The 22,710-nt window shown below is 39.4% G+C and overlaps 2 protein-coding genes across 2 annotated transcripts; one reads left to right on the forward strand and one right to left on the reverse strand.

The window, feature by feature from the left end:
- The first annotated feature begins 4,433 nt into the window (after positions 1-4,433).
- LOC128372628 (germ cell-specific gene 1-like protein) lies at positions 4,434-10,185 on the forward strand. The gene is made up of 5 exons (XM_053332743.1): positions 4,434-4,722; positions 7,373-7,420; positions 8,459-8,611; positions 9,205-9,316; positions 9,891-10,185. Exons 1-5 carry the CDS (start codon positions 4,434-4,436, stop codon positions 10,183-10,185), a joined length of 897 nt encoding a protein of 298 aa, XP_053188718.1.
- A 1,269-nt stretch (positions 10,186-11,454) lies between these two features.
- tmc5 (transmembrane channel like 5) lies at positions 11,455-21,352 on the reverse strand. Its single transcript, XM_053333230.1, has 20 exons — positions 21,257-21,352; positions 20,502-20,719; positions 20,166-20,243; positions 18,562-18,678; positions 18,318-18,420; positions 17,873-17,954; positions 17,526-17,786; positions 17,183-17,325; positions 16,876-17,020; positions 16,445-16,597; positions 15,890-16,056; positions 15,166-15,241; positions 14,973-15,070; positions 14,749-14,844; positions 14,548-14,623; positions 13,877-14,010; positions 13,481-13,654; positions 12,539-12,617; positions 12,297-12,389; positions 11,455-12,208 (listed from the first exon to the last, which is right to left on the reverse strand). Exons 1-20 carry the CDS (start codon positions 21,328-21,330, stop codon positions 11,591-11,593), a joined length of 2,985 nt encoding a protein of 994 aa, XP_053189205.1. The 5' UTR covers positions 21,331-21,352; the 3' UTR covers positions 11,455-11,590.
- Between the last annotated feature and the right edge of the window lie 1,358 nt (positions 21,353-22,710).

The raw sequence follows: 22,710 nt of genomic DNA on the forward strand, positions 1-22,710 counted from the left end.
AAGAGCTTAGGCCGGACAACGTTGCTCTCTGAAGCTACATATGCTCCTAAGGTATTCAAGGCCACATAAAAAGATGCCATGACTGTTAATCTCTTTTGACATGGATATCAAAAGCTTCATGTAGCTCCATCCATGTTTCAGTTTAGAGTGGCACAGTGCCATGTGATTTGAGGCCATACTATATGATCTCATAAAGGGAAAACAATCATGTTGTTGTCTTCATTTTAATCTATTTCTATATGCTTCCCCACCTCGATGCATGCAAATCCTGCAGCTCTGCTGACCCTAAGAGGAACAAAAGAACATTAAAATTTCTCTGATCCCACATTTTTCTTCATACAGGATGCTCATGTCCATGTGATTTCCTGGCTTAGGCAAAGCTGTAAGGAAATGTGTCGTCTTATTTTCTCCTATCAAATCCTAACGGATCAGTTCTAACCCATCAACCAGAAAAATCCATTCTGGCTTCTGTCCCAGTTAACTTATGTAAGTAGTCTATATAGAATATGCCATAGCATGTTTATATAACTATGATGGACACAATACTGCCATCAGATGACGCATACCATAAATAGTATAATTCTGTTCCCCGCAGTGATTAAGATAATAGGGGATACAACCAAAGTCAGTATCATAGTATATTATAAATGTGTGAAAGTATGGGTGACTTGTTACCTCAGTAGGTTCCCATGGGCCTTCCTGGTTAAAAATATTACACTTCATTTTGCATTTCACAGAAGATTGATGTGTTTGGGACACAAACTGTGAGAAAAGCATTGCACTAAAGCTAATTATTTAAAGTAAGACATTTGCTGCTGTGAGCACAATGTGGCAACTCTGGTGTCATGTACTAATGATATTGCAAGTGGATGGTGGGAATATATTGAAGAGATGTAAAAGAAGAAGCAATAACGCTGAGCTGTCCAATGATTATATTCAGTGTACCAAGTAAACATACAGGTTGACAGTAAATGCTAACCTAATTAATAATAGCAAAAGTAGAGAAGATCATGAAGTCAATAAAGTGACTCAGTAACAGCTACTGACAGCAGCAACAGTATCTACAGTATGTAAAGATAGCAAACACTAGTTAACATTATCCACCATATGCTAATGGTCATACCAAAACAGCTTTAATTCTGTAGAAGTGGGCACCCTGGTGACTTAACTGCAACCTCCACGGGTTGACCCCTGGCTGGTGCATGTCGTACCCCTTTCTCTCTCTTCCTGTGCTTGCAGTCTCTCTCTACTGACTCTCAATTAAAGGCAAAAAAGCTAAATAAATAAATAAACAGGCTTAAAGCTCAGCAGTCAAGTGATAACTCTCTCTGGTTTGTTAGTCCTGTACCAGCGACCCCTTTCACATCAAACATCATCATTTGATCCATTGTCATTATTAAAATGTTGATTTCATACTAACTTTAAATTATAGACAATAATGGTGAGATTTTAGGGCTGCAGATTTCGATGTCAACTGAAGTCATTAGGTCAAAATCTTGTCATGTTCACAGTGTGTTACACATTACACTGTTGGAGAGGAAAGTATATGAAATGAGGGCACCATGTAACAGAAATGGCCTGACCATGGCAATGTTCTTTTAGTGTAGGAAATGTATTTTAGTGGTAATCCTTACGTCATATAAGTCACTATGAAAAATTACCCATTCATAGATGTGGTGTCGTTGAGAGAACATCCTTCAACCACGGCCTATTGATAATGGCGATGTCAATTTTTTAAATACAGCACATTTCATTACAAGCTCAATGTGCTTTACACTAGAGAACAAAATATAGAAATCTAGGCATAAACATGAGAACATACTGTACAGTATATAAGCATGAGGCATACACCCTAAGTACATCAAACATACCACACAGCTTCTCAAAAAAAACATAACATCAACACAACACCCAAACCCCCTCCCAAAGAAAATTAACACAACTCAAACAAATAGGTAGGTGAGATCTAAACCAGCCAAATACTGTCCCAGAGTCCTTGAAGATTGTGAACCCTCAATAAAGAGAACATAATCCAGTATAAATCTATAATTTTGATATAAATTAAATCTTTTTCTCTGGCATCATTTCAAGGTTTTGTTGGTGAGCCACCGCAGTCATATGTGACAATTTCACATCTCCAGATTCACACAAACAGCCAGTTATAATTCATCCAGAAGTATCCTCTGCATCGCTGGGTGCCTAGCAGAACCTCCTTATCTGAAATGCAGCAAACTGAGTTATTCCCCTAATGTAGGCTTTGATGGATGTGTGTATGGCTGTACATCTATATCCGCACACTACAGCCAAAGGACTCAGAATGTGTTAATTTGAGAGCAAGGATTAACTTCTTGTCATTTCCACCAACTCAGGAGACAGCCAATTTCCATCCGCATGGAAATCATAAGCACTGTTTACCAGACAGTGGCCAGCTATTCTGACTCACAATATGCTGCTGATATTCAATAAGGCTATTGTCAGCTGTTGGCAAAAGCCACTTGGTTTAAGGACACAGAGCACTTTTTGAAGCTTTAATTCACACAGCGGCAAGTTATGATTTGGCCCACAGTATTCCAATATGTCCAACAAATATCACAGCAGTCCTTCATGTTCCATTTTTTGTTATTTTGTGCCTATAAGCCTGTATAATGTAGAGCATGTGGCACTTGAAGTTGGAGAATTGGGGTATTTAAGTCTATGTGAGTGAAGAGCATGTGTGCCTCTTACCCTTTCGTGACCTTTTTTTGTGCAAGGCCAGGCAAAGGTGCTAATTAAATGCACTGTGGGCACTGGTGGATAGTCTTGGCTTGATTTGTCAGTTTTTCATGTTGGAGTGCAGTTAAGCCTCAGGCACTGAAGATGAAGACATGTAGCTGAAGAAACAGAGATGTCAGGCCTATCTGCCCTCATTTACTGTGGGGTTGTAAACACTGTGCAGAGGCTCAAACGCTTTGTATTTTTAGCACATTCTTACATGAAGAACCACAGCGCTCATGGGAACTGTCTTTGAAATGCCGACGTTCGTGTCGTCTCTGTGATCCGGGGCAGTTTAGATTAGAAGACATTTACTGCAGATGCTCAAGTGATGTGGAGTGGATCTGTACCTCTCACAGTGCGCAGAGCCAATCAGGCACACTCATCATCCTCTCCATGACCTCCACTTCTCTGAAAAACAGAAGCAGCTCTTAGCAAGGAAGGCGAGGATTACAAAAACTACAACTTGTGATGGGAATTTCATTGATTTTACTGAAGGATAAATGTGCTTTGCTGATCATATTTTTGACAGCGCTCAGACTAAATTGAACTCTGAGTCAAAATCAAAGTCAGAATTTGAGAAAAGTTTCACATATTCACAAATTTACAGTATAGTCCCTGAAAATCGATCAAGACTTTAAAGAGATTCTTTAAAGAGACCATGAATTTAGTCCCTGAAGTTAAACTAGTTAGCCTTTGCATTATTCTAGCTAGTTAATCCATTATTAACACAGGATGTCTCATCGAGGTCTTTTCAAGAACGACGTGTATAAGAATAAAAATACATGGAGAGCAAATACAAAGCAAACAGGAATTCACAAATTCACACACTTAACATACAAAATAGACATTAGTTCTATATTAAAGTAAACCATTTCAAGTGGAATTCAAGTATTTAAAACATCTTTTTCACAGCAACATCAGCAGCAGTAACATAGTGATACCAGTATTGATTAATGCAATCTAAAAATTGGACTACACACAGTCTAAATAATGGAAACTGATATTACTTGAGGTGTTGCTCTTAAAGATTAATTTAAAGGAGCATTTCATCAACCGAATGAGCAAGGTGTATTATGGGAAATGTAGGATCTAGTTGGGAGCTAGATAAGTCAGGATATCTTGGTTTCTTATGACTCACCCAACTTTATGAAAATATGATACTAAATTGCTGGAGTAGACCTTTAATTCATTTATTATATTGAGCATTTTTTTCTATTCTGAAATCCAGTGTTTTTTGTGTTTAGTTTAACTTTTATTTTACATATGTCAGCCTATAGTAATCGGTCTGTTGAAAGTTGTTTGTGAGCAGTGGGGGGAGGAGAGACATCCTAATGATACAGAAGGGGGGGGGGGGGGGGGGGAGAGAGAGAGAGGGAGAGAGAAAAAATCCAACACTTGATGCAAGCAAGCGTCAAATCCTTTGCCAACGTGACCTCTTATAGACTGGACACTCATGGAGCAGTGTGATTGAGAAAAGGTCAAATGATGGAAATGTCACACTTTGGCACACAGCTGAGCTCAGTGTGAGGATGCTGCCTGTACTCTGCGCGCCAATGGAGATTTTTGGGAACACTGGAGTGCCAAATGGGACCCGTACCCCACCTGGCGTGTTTGGTAATTAGCACCTATTCCACTTTGCAACCCATGAACTTTCCGGTCCTCCATCCTTCTCTCGGACAATGAAGACGTCTCGTAAATGCAGGACACTTCTGTCGGTTACCTTGAACTTTTTCGCCCTGTTTTTCTCCATCACCGCGTTCACGACGAACTACTGGTGTGTGGGGACTCAGAGAGTGCCCAAGCCGAAGTGCAGCAAGCTGCGGACGCACCAGTGTATAGACTATGGAGTGAATGAGACAGACCCGAATAAAGTGGTGTACAGCTGGGAGACCGGGGACGACCGGTTCCTTTTCCGCCAGTTCCACACCGGCATCTGGTACTCATGTGAGGAGAACATCGACGATGAAAGTAAGATGAGAAGGTGTGTGTGTGTTTGTGTGTGTGTGTGTGTGTGTGTAGTGTTTGTAAGTGCATGTTTGTCTAAGCTCAGCAGTTGTCAATATTACGTTTCATTGGCCCCCAGGGGCCCCGAGCAAAAAGGAGAATAATTTATTTTCACTTTAATTCTATAAGTAACACAATGATATAATGTAATAATGTAATAAAACAAATAAAAGCAAAAAATCTTACCAAATGGGGGTCCGTGGTCTAATTAGTGTCAGTGCAGGGGTTTTAGGGTGTGAAAAAACTCTGAAACTGGTTGAAACTGGTTGAACTCACCATTACATATACAGTTATTTTATGTTATGTTATGTTGTTGTTGATTAATTTTATTACTTTATTTCCTTTTTTCTCAGAACATTTTCAATAGCCGTTTTTCTTTTACTTATAAATGTACAAAGGGCAATTACTGCTATTTATTTAGTATCTAAAATTTAATTTGCTTAATTTTTTTTACCCTATCTTCACCCCTATCTTTAAAATCTGTAGTTTTGAATGTAAGACATCAGCAGACTATTGCCTGACACAGTATAAATAGTGAGTCATATTTCACAACATGAGACACAAACCCAAATAAATGAATGTTCACCTCTATAAGCCCATCATAATAATCCCTCATTTGTCTGCATGGACAGCAGTTGCTCTTTTTGGGTTGTTCCATTTATTGACAGTTTCCAGTAAATTTTCTGTCTTTAACATCAGTTTGCTTTTTAATATGAAAAAACCCCAAAAACAAACAAACAACAGCACTTATCTAGTATCAGTATCTTCAGTATGAAGATTTCTTAAAAAGGAAAGAGGGGGCTCTTACACTCCAGACTCAGGGCTTTGAGCGGGTGGCTGTACACTGGCTAGAGTCAGAATGTGATTGCTTCACAGCTTAAGTGGAATGAAATCTGCGAATGCTGTGTGCATGAGCTTCAGTCACTCAGAAACGAATGGAAAATGAATTTATCCATACCGGATCAGTAATTAATTGACAAGGGATTCAGTAGGTGAGTGATGAGTTGTGAAGGTAATGTGTGCATCACAGGGAAGAGGGGGGTTGTTTATGGTCATGAAAAATTGAGGTCAGAGGTCAGGCCAGATTATTCCTCTGTGTTTGGCTCACTGCAACTGGATCTGGAATTACTACGACATCAATCTCCCAAATTCCCTGATGTCAGAGTTGTCCCTAACACCACTCTGACATCAGCCTATAACTGTGCTAAACATGCTGACTAATAGTATACAGACGAGTGACATATTAAAGGAAAAACTGGTACAGGTCTGAATGTTTGACCCCTACAATGTGGGGATCTCTTGCCTCTGTTATGCAGTGGGGGACATTTTACTGGTATGATTCTGGTCCATTTGTCCCCTTAGAGGGAAGGCTCACTGCAAGTCAATACAAAGTAGTTTTGAGTGATCATCGTTATCCTGTGATTAAAATTTTCTATCCTGATGGGAGTGGTGTCTTCCAGGACAATGACCCCATCCACAGGGCACAAGGAGTCAGTGAAAGCATCACATCTCAACCTAATCAAACACAGATTTTTGAGCGACATGTTAGACAGCGCTCTGTACCACCATCATCAAAACACCAAATGAGGGAATATGTTTTAGAAGAATCTTGTTCATCCCTCCAGTAGAATTCACACACTGTAAAATCAATGCCAAGGTGCACTGACAGTATTCTGGTGGCCCAGCACCTTACTAAAACACTTTAAGTTGTTTTTTCCTTTAATTTGTCGCTCTTCTGTATATTTGATGATGCTCAAGAACATAAAATGCCCCCCACATGGAGATTATTCTACAAGGAATTGCTTTCACATGGCGATCTCATCAAGTGGCTGTGGTGTCGATGGTGGGGGGGGGGGGGGGGGGCAGAGACAGCTTGAGTTAATAAGGATTATGTAACAGGGGCCTTGATGAGTTTTTCTTCAAAACAGCTGTTGCCACCCTCCTTCTACCTGATTAAAGTGTTCCACTGACAACAAATCTTGCAACACGCTGGCTTGACAGATGACAGAAGGGAAACACCATATCTGTGTGATGTGTCAAGGGTCACTTTTTATTTCCTGTTCCTTTAATTGACACAGGGTCTCATCATGTAGCACAGTGTGTTTGTACAGTTTGGCAGGCCATGCAGTTATTACAGTGTTGTTGTTGTTTTCAGAGTAATAAATCTGTATTACAATGATTGTAATTTAATAGGACAGGAAGCAGATGCTGAGCAGCCTTGCCAACTGACCACCTGGTGGCACTGAATGAAAGACCCCAAAAAGCTGCACCTCTGACACACCACATGCCTCAAACTCAATGTTACTTATAACCTTCGAATTTTGTTGCTATGAGGATTCACATGGCGGGAGGTCATAATGTGTCTGAGCCCATCTAGTGAAACACACCTGGACAGAAATGGGGCATTAAACACAGATTGGGATTTGGATTAAAAACCTGCATCAGTTCAGAGATTAAGTATGTGTCTGCAATCCTGTAAATTTGCTGTCTGTCTTCTTTGATAATCCATCCCCTCTCTGTCCTCTTCCACACACCCCTCCACCCCTCACTTCTCAGTGAGCCTGTGTCTGCGCTGCGTCATCATAACGATACTTTGTTTCTGCTGTGCTGTTAGGTGAGAGGTGCCGAAGCTTCATTGATTTGGCTCCTCCATCAGAGAAAGGTGAGTGTCCATCAGGAAGTCAAACCACAAACATAAACCTGTGTAGTCAACTTTTAAAGGTTGCATTCTTTTCTTATCTTTCATCCAATAAGTGAATTTAAAGTGAAATCTTCAAAGGAAATAAAACCTCCAAACACTGATGCTGCAAAAGAACTTTCTAAATATAATTTTGCCTTGAGGGTTCAGTTGAAATATCAATAAAAAAAGGAGACAAGTAAGTTCATGTAAACAGTGTTTCAGTAGTGTAATGTTAAGGCATCCTCACTAATCTTCCACAGAGATAGCTCGGATAAAATAAGTGTAATAGCTAGAGGCACACATTGGTCTTTCCTTTTACATTTCCAGTCTTCATAATGAGTATTTACAAAGTGATAGTATCAGTACACTGCTGTGTTCAAAGCCAGAACTCAAGAACCCAACTTTCATTTTGAGAATTATGCTTTTCATATTGACCTTATGTCCACATAGATGCAGCCACACACATTTACTGTTAAGTTTTGGAACATTCAGATATGTTTACATTGTATTCTGCAAACGTCACTGGCTGAGGTGTCAGGATGATTCAGTAGCATGAGAGACGAGAGGTTTAAGACAATGTTTGATGCTTGTGTGTATCCAGATTTCATTTGGCTTCATTCTTTGGAAATCAGCATATAATTTGAAGAGGACTAGAAATCTATGGGTTAGAGTTAGGGTCAGGGTTAGGGTTAGAGTTAGTTGAAATTCAGCTTTACAGCCTTATACCAGTTTGAAATGTTAACATCAGCCCTGTCTCAGACATGACTTAAATGTCAGATTAAATCAAAATCATTGTCTAAAACATGTTTAAGATATGTATTCACAGCCTTATTCAATTAATGTCTGCAAACATCAGCAACTCTGTATTCAAGACTGAAATTCATGCACAGCAATGCTTTGAGCTAAATACTAACATCACACTGTGGAATTGTTGTCATACAGTATAACATCACATTATGAGGTCAAATTTTGACTGTGTCTCCACTTGGCTCAATCCAATGTCATTACCTCTCTTTGCAGGGATGCTGTGGCTGTCACTGATCTCTGAGTTGTTATACATTGTTCTGCTGCTGGTGGGCTTCAGCCTCATGTGTTTAGAGCTCGTCCACTCCAGCAACGTCATTGATGGACTCAAGCTCAATGCCTTCGCTGCTGTCTTCACTGTGCTCTCAGGTCAGCTGAATTTATTTGCTATTAAGACTTTGATTGTTTGTTTATGCTGCCTATCATTTCCTGCACTATACTCAAGAATTTGTGATTCCATTTTCCACGATTGGTTATGTTTCTTGATAGCAGGCTCTCCTAAATATGGCACAACAACATATTAGATCTCATTTTGTAGTGAGCAGCTTGCTTTTAAGATTAATGTAAAAGATGAAGTGAAGATGAAGAGGCTCAAAATCCAAACAGCCAATCCTTTGCAATAAATACTTAACTTAATTTAAAATCTATGACGTAGGAGTGTGATATTTATGATAGAACAAATCTTGTTGACAAGTCACAAGGTTAAGAAAAGTTTCTGTTAGAAAGAGGAGAAGAAGAAATCAAAGAGGTTATTTGTTTTTCACTTCAAAATAAACTTGTGTACTATGAGAATGAGGATTTAAAGCTTTAAGACTTCACCATCTCAGTGTGTTTACATGTGTGTGTATGAAAAGGCTTTGATTCTGTATTTGTGGAAAAAAATATCCTTCCTGTAGCCACATGCAGCCACATTTGAATTGAATTTTGTCTTAACTAACTGTATACTGTCTATTTGATTTCAGGTCTTCTCGGCATGGTGGCTCATGTGATGTACACACAGGTCTTCCAGGTGACCGTCAGTCTCGGCCCACCTGACTGGAGACCTTACAACTGGGACTATGGCTGGTCCTTCTGGTAGGACTCCACACACACACACACACACACACACACACACACACACACACACACACACGGCAGAATTCATAAACCATAGCCATAGTTTTACATCAATATCAGATCAGCCACGGTATTTAAAGTTGCACCCAAATATAGTGGAGTTGACACCTATTGGAATGTGGATTTTTTTCATGTAGCATCCCCAAGTAGTCAGTTGTAGCCCTTCTCTCACCTCTTCCCAGCATCACTGTATGTAATGAAAAAGCCCAAAGCTCTCATGTTATGGCAGGATTAGGCTTTGGTGTCCAAACCCCCAATACAGGCACGATTGGAATTGCATAAGGGGATAATATTTCACTCCTTTACAATATGTACAGTATGCTGAAAATTCATTTCAGAGGCTAAACATTTTTTGACCTTTAGGGAGCATTGACCAACCTGAGTGAAAAGTACACAAAACGATAATTTGACTATCTGACCTCACATGGAGTGGTGATAATCTTAGCAAACACACTGTTTTCCTCACAGAAGCAGCTCAAGATACATAAAGTCACATTCTGAATTGTATTTTTTTGTCTGTGTTTCATATCAGCATGGCCTGGGCGTCATTCACCTTCTGTATGGGTGCATCAGTCACCACTTTAAACTCCTACACAAAGACCGTCATCGAGTTCAGGCACAAGCGCAAGACCTTTGAGCAAAGCATCCGGGAAGAGCATGCGCAGGAGGCTTTTGGATATTTCCGGGAACGCTCTCTGCACTCCATCTCCAAAACTGTGGAAGTTTATTCCAGTCAGACCCTGAACAGCGGCCGGAAAACTCCCATACCTGCCGACTCCTTGGATCTGAGTGACATTCAGGTGTCTTTAGGGGAAGAACAGTGCTGAGCGGGACAGGACAGGAAGTGGTGACATTTCTCTCAGTGTGGCAGCTTGATGGATGGAAGCTTTGTCGTCCATCGCTGGTTCACTATAGGATTGAACTCCTAACAGGATTTCACTCCACTTGATACATTTCTGCACTGCCTTAATTGAATTCACTCGCTGTGGGTGTTGTTGCTGTTGTTAATCAAGTCACAAAGGGTTATATTTGGGTAATTGAACCAAACAGACAAGAAAAAGTGGACAAAAGTGGGTTCTCTTTGTCTGTGTTACTTAGCACAATGTAGATGTTGTCAGGTAAAGCACTATAAATAGAAGAAGGGTCTCTCAGATGCTAATAGCCTTATTTAACATGTTTCAGTCAATCAATAAATCAATGCAAATGATGAATGTTAAATCACAAACTGGTTTTCATTCATTTTGACATAGAGCCACATATACTGCGAATTAGTGCCTACACATATAAAATGTGATGTAAATACATTATGGAGTGTGAGTGTGCAGTACTTTTGCACACAGAATGGTTGTGGGGAATTATAAATGTTTGTATTTTCTTCTGGATGTTCACAATGATTGTTGTATTGTCTCACAAACCCTAAATGGGGACTAGACCATTGTGAACCAGCATTGAAATAAACTGAGCTCAACGTTATGAGGCAGCTTTATCTCCCATGAAGGTTTATATAAAGAATAATCAGTTTAGTATCATATCCTGACAGAATGTGAATAATTCAAAATAGTTTGTAATTTTCATTTGATGTTTTTCTGCTTTGATTGGAAGACAATAAATACTCCTGGAAAGGTCAGTGCTGAGGTATTGTCCATGTATTACCAAAAGAGGGCAGTGTTGTGTCAATTGTCACACCACCTTTGAAAAACCGACGTCTCACTCCGTCCACGCTGGTGGTTGCATTTTTGCATTTTCTTGGTTGTCACCGGCTTATTTTGGCATTCATATTTTATTTTCAAAAGCCATCTTTAACAGTGTAATATGCAGAGGACAGTCATTTGTTTATTTTTGCCTTTCTTTTATTTGTGTTCATCTACATATACAATATGAACAACTTATGTTTAAATTTAAATTACATGTAATGGCACATGAACAGGCCTCGTGTGTATTTGTTAAAGTGAGTATTTGTTATTTAATTGCAATATAAATATATAATTAAAATATAAAAAAAAGTGCATAAAGAGGTAGACCTCACATACAGTAGGCCTGCTATATACAGTATATATGAGTATATATATGTCTATGTATATGAGTTGTTTGTTCTTTTGCAGGAATCCTTTTAGTTGTGCATAAAACCATGAAATCACATCCTGATTAGGCTCATTTAGATCAGCTGACTTAAAAACCATTAACTCGCTCTTTTCAGCTCTATTTGGTTATAGTAAAGTCAGACTGGTTTGTTCAGTACCCATCATCATATTCATTCTGGGCCTGCTGCCGGGCCAACATGGCCTGTATGAGAGAGCTGGAGGCTGAGGGAGCTGGATTTTGTGGGGCAGCAGGAACCTGAATCCTGTCCTGTTCCTCTGCTCTCTGCCTGGCTTGCATGACTTGCATCATAACGCTTGACACTGGAGAGAAATCATCTACATCATAGGCTGCATTCTCATCTGCTCTTTGCCTGGCTTGCATAGCCTGCATTACAGAGCTGGATCTGTTGAAAGGGTTTTCAGAAATATCTTCTGCGCCGTAGTACTCATCCCTCCCATGATCCTCAGCCCTCCCATGATCCTCAGTCCTCCCTCTCGCTTGCATGGCCATCGCGAGGGCGCTGGAGGATGTCTGGTGTTTATTGGGCATCTGGTACAAATCTTCATCCTGTTTTTCAGCTCTCTGACGTGCCAACATGGCCTGCATCAGAACACTGGAGGTGGAGACGTCTGAGGGAACGGGCAATCCACCAGCGCTGTGCCTCTCCTCATCGTCTTCAAGCCGCTGGCGAGCAAGTAAAGCCTGAACCATGGCGTTTGAGGTGGACTGACCGCCTGATGATTGGTCATCCGAACGCCGTTTAGTGTGCTGAAGAACAACAACAACAAAAAAGGCTTAAAGGTTGATAACAAATCTCAGGAGGAAAGGTTACCATGAAAGAATTTAAAAAACAAACCTTTTTATGACTCTTTGGTTTGGGATTTTTATTAGGATTAGCTTTCTGGAGGTCTTGCAGCTTTTCTAACAAGAAGGATTTGTCTTTCCCCTCCTGGTGAGAAAAACAATCAGTCAGAGAAGGAAATAAAACTGATATTACTAAAAAAAATTCATTTCAAATGTAACCAAGGTTAAACAGGCATACCAGTTCTGAAAGGAAAATAAAATAAAGGCAAGGACAATTTTTTCAACCATACTCACGTTAACAATTTGTTGTCTCAGAAGAACAATAAGATCTTTGCGGCCCTTAGTGACTTGCCAGAAGATATATATGAAAACTCTGAGAGAAAAAACATGACAGTCAACAGAAGAGCAGGTAAAAGGAAAGCAGACTTTCATATTGCTACTAAAAAAAACAATTTGCATAATGGCAGAAAGACAGACATGCATGGAGGCAGAATTCCAGTTTCCATTACCTCTATGTTTTAATAATCAAATCAACGTCAATAAAATCCCTGCAACACTGTGACTGCTTGGTATTATGCTGCTTTTATGCTGCTGCATTAAGCTCCATGGTTACTCTGCTTGACTCATCCGCTGATACATTTCACAGACTGTTTCACATCCTAACAAACCTTTTCTTTTTTCTTTTCTTTTTATTAATTCATCAACTGGAAGGTTTACTGCTCCGGACATAACATGAGGTTATCACAATGTTACATACACATGACTGTCCATTTTGTTAAGATTACAATAAACAATGATTCAAAGATTAAAATTGAGAATTTCAACCACACAAATTAACACTCTCAACACAGCATATTTTTACAATTGTACATTTAAATTAGAATTGGACTTAGTTGTTGCCCTGCAAAACACATTAAGCTCTCCTGCTTATAAAAATGATGTGTTATGATTGAAAGCTGCTAGGCAGATACTAAATGGACCTTGAGGTAAGAATTTTTTGTCAGCTGCTGTTTTAGCAGTCAGTCTCAAGAAGTCATCAGAGATGTTGACATTTACAATTTTATGAAAACTGAGCAAAAACCACAACAACTAGTAAATGCAGATTGAGGTAAGATTGTTGTCTAAATTAAGAATAATTTCTGAACAGCACAAATAGTGATAAGAGAATGAATTGTGATTGATTTTTCTCTTGTGGATTTAAACACACAACATATATACATACACCTATGGACTTACAGTATGATGAGTGTGATAAGGAAATAGAAGATTTCACTTCTGATGACATTTTGGTAGATCCAGACCACCCACTGGGAATGAGAGATCCCCTTCAGACCATCTATCCAGACTCCAACCACACTGAAGGTACTGTTGAGTCCACGAAAAGGACCACACCGCTCAGAGGGAGTCAGACTACAGAGCAGGACAGGGTGGACAAAACAAGATTTGTCAACAAGAATAACAGCATAACGCATAAGAGAGAATTTATTCACTGGTCGAGAATCTAGACTGTATTATGATGTGGGGTTGTTGGGTTTTGTGAGAATTTTGTGAAAAAATGAATGATCTTGTAAAAATGTGTTTTTTGTGAGATAAAGGTTTTTATAATAGCCAAAATACATCATGACTGCATACCTCCAGGCAGTATATGCAACCATGGAAAGGGCTCCCACAAAGAAAGGGAAGAACAAGAGGCCGATGAAGATGGTTTGCATCTGAGCTGCCCTGCCTGACCGCCGCGGAGGCTGGCAATTCTGTGTCAGGCTGACCTGGGGAGGGTCACAAACACATATAACACAAACACCATTTTCATTAATAATCTCACATAATGCTATTTACATTTTCAAAACCACAGCCTAAACATCATCTCTATTTCATTTCATAATAGAAAACACGACGATCTCATCAGAGCTTTGAATAGCACTGCTTCAAAGGTCATTCAGCATGTTCATGAAACATTCAGCAGCACCAGATCCAGCCCAGGTCAAATTACCAATCATACTTAAGTCTTTTACTGTTCTGGGATTGATTGACCTTGCCTGGTACAATGCAACAAACAGTTTACTCTTTGTAAATCCCAAACCATGCCTGTCTTTTCCATTACTCAAAATAAAGCAAATGGTCAATATGATGAAAGGATTTTAATTAATTATTGACCCAGGGGCACAAATAGAGTAATATGAGCCTAAAGAGAATATAAAACAGCTCAGGCAATGATGGCATTGTATGTGCCTATGGCAGTGTATCACCATGGCAGGTCAGTTTACCATTACCAAGACCTCTAAACCTTGTGAACATATAGTTACCTTCTTCAAGTAAAACATAATGAAAAACTTGAGAATCTGGATAGTAGGTAGAAGAGGAGAAAAGTAGATTCCAATCCTATGGAGAGAAAATAGAGGACACAAGAACCTTTAATAGAAAATTGGAAATGGCATCAGGGTAGAAAATATGAGTCCTGATCACAATACAACAGAGCAATTAATGTGCCAAACTACTGTTCTTACCAGGCTAGAGTCTGTGCATAGATGAGTTCCAGGACATTTCTGGCGACGTCAAATTCTGGAACCCCCAGACTTGGTAGGAATTTGGTCCCAATCACACTGTAAAAGATAAATCATGAATGTGATTCACATCTGAAGCTACTTTTTGACATTTGTGTAGTTTAAAAGAAGAAAATCATTTATTAAACTTACTTACTACTTACTTACACTTAATACTTAAAACTTACTTGCTGAGAAACTCTCCAAAGAAGGATCCCAACATCAGAAAGAAGAAGTCAACAATGACCAAGCGGTACAAAGCCTGGCCTACCATGGATTCCCAACACTGCAGGAAACACATTTGATGGGTGAATGAAGGTTTATATGATGAAACTGATAGTGTACTTACAAAAGGCAATGAAAGGTTTCTGTCAAACATACCGAAAACTTCTCAGCCACCTCATTCATCCAGTAATAACATAAGACACCCAGTATGGACATCTTGAGAAACACATTTCTGTAAGCGGGAAAAGAGAAAGACATTTCAAGCGTTAATACAATTTGTTCGAGATTTAGGGGAAATTTACTTTCTTGTCTAGTTAAATGAGAAGATTAATACCACTCCCATATATCCACTCCATGAAGCTGGAGGCTGGCTACAGTTAGCCTAGCTTAGCGTGAAGGCTTGGAATAGTTCAAAACAGCTAGCCTAGCTTTGCCAAAAGGTAAAATAAACCCCAAACCAGGTACAGTGACTTCCTGGAGACTCAGTAACAGAGACAGCAAGACTCAAGAAAACCACTGCATTATGCACCTAACCCTATGTAAAAGAAACAGAGATTGGTGTTTTCATGCTTTTGTGTGTGTACGTATTAAATAAACAACATATAACTTTCAAATTTTAAGGTGCTCATAGATGGAAGTGGTAACCTTTAGACAAAGCTAGTTATTTCCTTCTGTTTCCAGTCTTTTTGCTAAGATAAGCTAATTGGTTGTTGGCTCCACTGAACAGACAGATAAGACAGTCATTTCCTCGTCTTACTCTCTGCAAGAAAGCGAATAAGCATTTGTTTTCTAAAATGCCAAACTATTTCTTTTTAAATAAAACATATTCCTCAATCTTAAGCCCTTTAATTCATGAACTGTATGATCCCTGCTATCTAACCTGAGTACCAAAGCGTAGATCTGTTTGCGCTGGCTGGAGTAGGGCTCAAACTTGTTGAAGAGGGAGTAGAAGAGTGGGACGACCAGGTTAATGAGAGACACCATAAAGGGAACAAGGAGAGTCTCTGCCTCCTCAGTCGGAGACCAGTTGGCGGCATCCGTTACATGCTGTAAAGATAACAGATGGAGGTCACAACGATATAGTGTTTGACAACTAACAATATATGGAATGACTCAAGCTAAGCTCTGCTCTGTCTGTAAATTACATGACACATTACTGTCAGTAGGGTATAAGCTTATGACGCATGCTGATATGGACTTTAAAGATCCAACAGGCAACATTACATGCCATAAAGTGTTATCACACTGCATATAGTATCTAAATTCATTACAATTATATGTAACCTTAAGTTCTCAAGGGAAGAAAATTTCTACACAGAGAAGAAACTTTTATCGAGATGTACCCACTTTTCCTGCTCCATCAATAAAAACAATTATTCCAACAATTATTTTTGCCATGAGTCTAATTATTCCATCTTGATTTTAATTTGTGTACCTTCTGTTCATATTGGCAGAGGTAGTAGATGCTGGCTCCACAGCCAACAGCCAGACTGGTGGAGAGGAGCCACGAGCCCAGATAAATCCCAAAGTGCTTCAGGTTTTCAGAGAGGGTTAGCAGCTCCCCCTGGGCCTTCTCTGATAAAGACTCCTGGAAAGATGGAAAGAGGACAAACCCAGTGATAAAAAATAATGAGATGTGTGATGTGTCCTAAGAAAGGAATTAACCAATGCAATGATATCTTCCAAAGCTACAGATGTTTTTTTAAATGTAACTATAAACCCCATCTGTGAGATATGTTTTGATTATAGTGTTGAAGGTGTGATAAGAGCTCTTCCTCTTTTTATGGTGGCAAAAACAAACTTCTCTTTCCTGACTTCCTGTCTTGATTGAGTGGGTTTGTAATAGTGTGTTGTGTGAGTGTTTACCTTAAGCTGTACATAGAGGTTGTTCTGGCGCCGTTTCACTGCTTTCTCATTGGTAATACTGAAATCCCAGCTGCACAAAAGCTGCCATGCACTGTTTGACGATGAATCCGCAAGCACATAGTTTTTCCTGAATGAGCTTGCCATGCTGCATGAGGATAGAGATGGAGCAGGAAAAATAGATAACACAAAAACAGTTGGATGAATACAGAGGGGAGTACAATAATTGCAGGATGTATTCATTTAGAATAAATATTGATCTAAATCAAATGTAATCAAACCTATTCCACAAGTTATAAAGAGGGCTGACCTGAAGATAAGTGCAATTCCACACAGCACCATGTAGATTGCAATGGTGAAGAAATAGGACAGCTGCATGTTATAGTCCACCAGGCCCTCAAGGGTTTCATTGCTGTAGCCACCGTAGTACATGACGGTGTAGTTGAAGTAACCCTGGAGAAACCGTAACATTGAGGGCCAAAACAGTAAAGTTACAGGCCATTAAACCAAAACAATGAGCTGAAAGATGCTAAAATGTTTTGTAGAGCTGAGAGGCACTGCAGAGTCGAGTGATAATTATTTGTGGGTTCATCTCTAAGAGTGACTCTTTCAGGTCAAGAAAGGTATGTGGTTTGATTTGAACTTCCACTTACAGCTCCAGTTAGTATCTCCAGTCCTCTGAAGTTCACATCTGGAGGTATATTGGGTGAGTGGTCATAAACAAGGACCGGGATGGTGATAAAGCCAAAATTGATCATGAAGGAGATAATGTTGAACATGAGCAACCATTTGAGGAACAGAAAATAGGTAAGGACGCTGGTGCCAAACTTGCCACCAATCTCTTTCATGATGCCTTGCCACAGCTCCAAGGTCTGTCTAGCTGAATTTATGCCGTAACCGCACCTGCGGAGAGACTGAAAGTACAGCTTGTGACGTGTATTGTCAATACTACACAACCACAGGTCAAAATGAGTTGTTTTGTAACTGCTGAGAGACTCACCAGCGACACATTCTCAGAGCAATCAGCAAAACATGTGAACTGACGAGACTGCTTAGAAGACTTAAAGGCCAGCACTTGGTCCCTGTGAAGATAATTTAAAACATAATTTGGTGTGATAATGACATTTGCCCTAAAAGCACATTCAGTAATCTCCTGATAAACTACAAGATCTGTCACAATGATTGAACACTGCAGTCTGCAGAAAAACCTTTGGACTGGCTTTGATGTACCTTGAAACAAGAGCAGAGCAGTTTGTCTATTTGCTCAGACATACGTAACTCCTCTATATTGCAACACCACTGAGCCACACTCTAAATTCCTCCAAGTCTTGCAAACAGGATCTTAAACGTATGGTTCTAGTAAGGGTGTAATGGTTAACTAAGTGTTTACAGGGACACTGACAAGGAAGCCTATCACCTTTAACTTCTTGTCAGTTGGAACCCACCTGATATGTTTCTTCTCTTCATAGCTCATCTGAAGGTCCCGTATGGCCCGGATTCGGTCTCGTGGCGACAAGGCAACAAGTTCTTCGATCAGTTTCTGTTCCTCTGTCACACAGAAGATGACAAGACAAGACAGTAGCTGTCTGTTATCTTTACATGGGCAACCATCCAGCATGCAGATCAGATGTCACACTTCACATTGAACACACACACAGGAATAATCCGACACCTGTCACAGGTTCTTACCATTTTCTATCTCGTCCCTGATGGCATCCTCTGCAAAAGCTAGATGGTCAGGATCAGCTATTGGAAGCATGCTCATCCTTCTCATTGCAAGTCCCCTCCACCTCATTGACATGTTTCCTGGGTGAAAACACAAGAGGAGAAGGAAGTATTATGGTGTTGGAAAATTATCATCAGAGATTGTCCTGAGTTTGATGTTAAAAAGTGACAGTTATCAAAAGAACAATTTTTAAATGTAACACCTGAACTTAAAAGAGATGGTATTTTTTTTAGATTTTCCTATTCAAAAACTGCATCTAACTTTAAGATCTTTGTATTATTTACAGGAGAGTGGATCTGAAAGCAGTGCAATGCACAGTATGAGCCAATGTAAATGCTACTATACCTTTAACATTATCTTTACTTCAGATAAATACTATCATACTATAGCTATTTGTGCTGCACTTTATCAGATCACCAGGAATTACTGTGCCAACTGCAATATTACTATGACTGCTATTATTCACAGGGAGTATGGAAATGCTTAATAATATGGTAAGCAAATTACAGCACAATTAAGCTGTATTATAACAGTCACTGTAAGGTTCTGTGATAGGTACAGCAATGTTTGGGCTAAATATCAGCATGCTAACATGCTCACAATGACAATGCCAACATATTCACCATGTTCACCATCTTAGTTTTGCATGTTGGCATGCTAACGTTTGATAAAATAACATTTAAAACAATGTAAAACTGTGGGTGATGAGCATGTGATTTTACAGCAGGTATTTGGTTATAATTAAACTTTGACAAATTCAAAGGTTGCTCTGATTATGCTGCTGTATGGAAAGTGATGGGATTGACAAAATTATTTCAGTTCATTCTGAAGGACATGTGAATCCCTGAACTGAATTTCATCACAATCCACCCAATAATTGTTGGTACATTTTACCCAAAAGCACAAATGTCAACCTCATTACAGTGCTAGAGGAAAATCCAGGGGATGACCAAAGTCACAAGGATTCCTCCACTGGGCACCGTTTATGCCAATTAGTCTCATAAGTTATTTTACATGACAAGTGGAAACTTTGACCTGCTAATGGCACTAGGAAAGGTCAATAAATATCTGTGCCAAATTTCATTGGTTATCCATTGACTAGTTTTTATGATATTTCATCTGGGACAAAACAGTGGACCAAATGACAGATTGACTGGTCGATAAAAATATTAAAAAGTTCTCTTTATGTTGAAAACTTACGCTGAAAAACTCAAGATAGGGTCAGTAATTTAAATTTACAGCACAAAGGAAACAATGCCTGACAACAATAACGCACTAACTCAGACTTCCTGCATGTACACAAGCCTTTATTATGACCTTCGGATTAAGATATCTTTTTCCAAGCAGCCCAATTCCCTCTGTTTATTTTTCTTTGCCAACTTCCTTGACATTTGTCATGGTGCACAGCTTCCATTAATGTTCACCTAGTCTTCTAAGTTAATTGATAAGCAAAGTCAACAAATCAACATCAACATCACATTAATTTCCCATTATTCTGTGTTTGGTGAGACCATAGCAACAGCATGAGGGAACATTGTGAAAAGCAAGTATTACTAACTGAGAAAACCATTACCTGAAGAAGGAAGTCGAATAGACATCTTTCGATCATACTGAGAGGCAGGGGCGATCTGGAATGTACTGTGATCTAAATGTTTGAAGAAGGAGATTGTGTACACATTAACGGGCTATGTATCATGTGTCACTATGTTACTACAGTATGTGTCACTTAGCAGCACAGAGAGGCACAAAAAGCTGGTGACAGTGGTCCAAACAAAACAATGATGGGGTTCTTTCCTCCACAAACAATATAGAATTTATTTCAAAATGTATACAGAGACTCAAGTTTCACAGTTCTGGTTTACTCATTAAATCTAGTCTTGTCACACAGAGATGGTCCACTTACTGTGGTCATGTTGCCATGAAGGGCTCCTCTGGCGCGTTGACAGGAGGCCCATGGGGATGCTTTCTCTCCCCCTCCAGCTCTCGTCTTGCCTGCCCCCCCAAGGTACATCATCACTGCTGCTCAAACCTGTTGATGAGTGATGTGTCTCTGCTCTCTCACCCCGCCAGGCTGGGTCTTCCCTGGCATAGGGGTTAGTGTGATGGGTTTTACTGGAAAACCTAGAGACCGCATTAAATAAATCAATTAATATGTGAAAAATGAACTGCTTATCTTGGCGTTCATTTGAGGGCTGTGGTTATCAGTATAAAACAAGAACTGGAATTTCAAGTCATGATTACGGTGCAATTATTATCTGTGATAAAAAAACCACTGCAATAGATATGACTGTAATCGGGGTGATGTATTTATTCTCATGTGGATATGTAATTCTCTACAAAGAAGCAATGATTAAGTTTGTGAGTAGACTTCAGAGTCAAACAGCATAAGTATGTTTTTTTCCCCAGACACATTTCTTTAGAAAGTTCCAGTTTCCAAGTTTGTACCCCCATGTATCTGTCTGATCCTTGAGCACATCCTGTTTGCTCTTCTATATGCCCTCTGATTAAAAATACAAGCTGTTTGTTCTTACCCACAGCAATCCCTCAAATATATTCTTTGATAAATGGCAAAATAGCTCCCTTTTTTACCGGATAAATGATCTAGTGATGCACATTTTAAGTCAAAACTGTATTTTTTGTTATGATATTACCACATACCTTCTATCAATTTCCAGAGTCTCGCTGTCATGGTAGGCGGCGTTGAAAAATCCTCTGTTGCTGTAACTTGACATGAGATCCTTCAAATTGATCCTTTTGCTCTTCTTTGGAGACGACCGTGATCCTTCAGCTCACTCCGTCACAGCCCCTCTTAAATCTACTGATGTGTGTTTAAGCACAGTTCCAGTCACACACTTTAAAAAAAACGTACTCCACTGAATAAACAAAAAACACAGATGACTGTAGTAATGGGTCTAAACTTACAATGAGAAAGATAAGAGTGTTTGCCTTCATTACGTATTGGCTTGAATTGCCAGCTCAGTCAACTTTACTATAACTTAAATGATAAGCATTGCGTGTTAAGGCCAAGTAGCATGCTGTGCTCAGAGTGACAGCTACATTGTCAGGGTAAAGCATTTGTAATTGAATCCTTTGGTCCCATCCTCGTGCATTCATCATTAATTCATACAGCAGGTTTGGTTTCTACCACATATAATAACACAACTCCTTGTTTCCCATGTAGAGCTACTAAAGGATAGCAGGATAGGAAAATCTGACCAACAGTTAACAGAGAAAATTAGCCATGAAAGGTAGAAAGAATAAACCTCATGGACTGTGACTACGAGCAGTGTTGGAGTGGGTAAATGCTGTGAGTGATAGAAATGCCAAGATGTGGAAGTAATGAAAAATGTTGCTCCAGTATATTCTACTCTATTAACAAGCCCTTCTTACCTGGTAATTGTGTTGTGATGGTAAGAGAATATGTAAGTCCTGATGAAACTTTGAAGAATGAGTCTTTCCTGTAGTCCATGCGAGCCTGAGGACTAATCTGTGAGTCAGCTTTTGACGCACTATCTGTGAGACAAAAAACAAGGGCTACCAGGAAGTGTGTGAAACCCATAAAGGTAAAAGTCCACTGCGTCTGAATAGGTCAGGCAAATCTCATGACGACACTGTTATTACAAGGATAATGAATCCCAAAGGCTAAAAATTTAATTGGCATCCTTATTAGGATTTCATGTGGGTGTCCGTGCTGTACATAGGCTGACCTGTGGTGCTGCTAACTGCCTGAACTTGTCTACAGATAGATAGACAGATCAATAATGAATAAATAAATCATTTTCCACAACAGGAATGGAGTGCTTGAAGGAAGTGCTCTCACAAGCTCAGTATTATTGAACACAACTCACAAACTAAAGGGAAAATCCCTTGGTCAATGTGCAACAGAGGATAAGTGTGTATACAGCAGTACATGTTACACACTTCAATCAAGAATAATATTGTTTTGCTCTTTGATTCTTATGGTCTGTAAACCAGAAACTGGTCAACTTTATAGATTAAATACTGCTTTTAAGCAATTGACATTTTATTGGATATATAATGCATTGCTACTCACTATCTTGAGTTGTTATGCTTCTTCTTCTCATTTCTTTTCTTCCTCTTTTTTGCCTCAC

Source organism: Scomber japonicus, chromosome 2, assembly GCF_027409825.1.
Source record: "Scomber japonicus isolate fScoJap1 chromosome 2, fScoJap1.pri, whole genome shotgun sequence".
Lineage (NCBI taxonomy): Eukaryota > Metazoa > Chordata > Actinopteri > Scombriformes > Scombridae > Scomber > Scomber japonicus.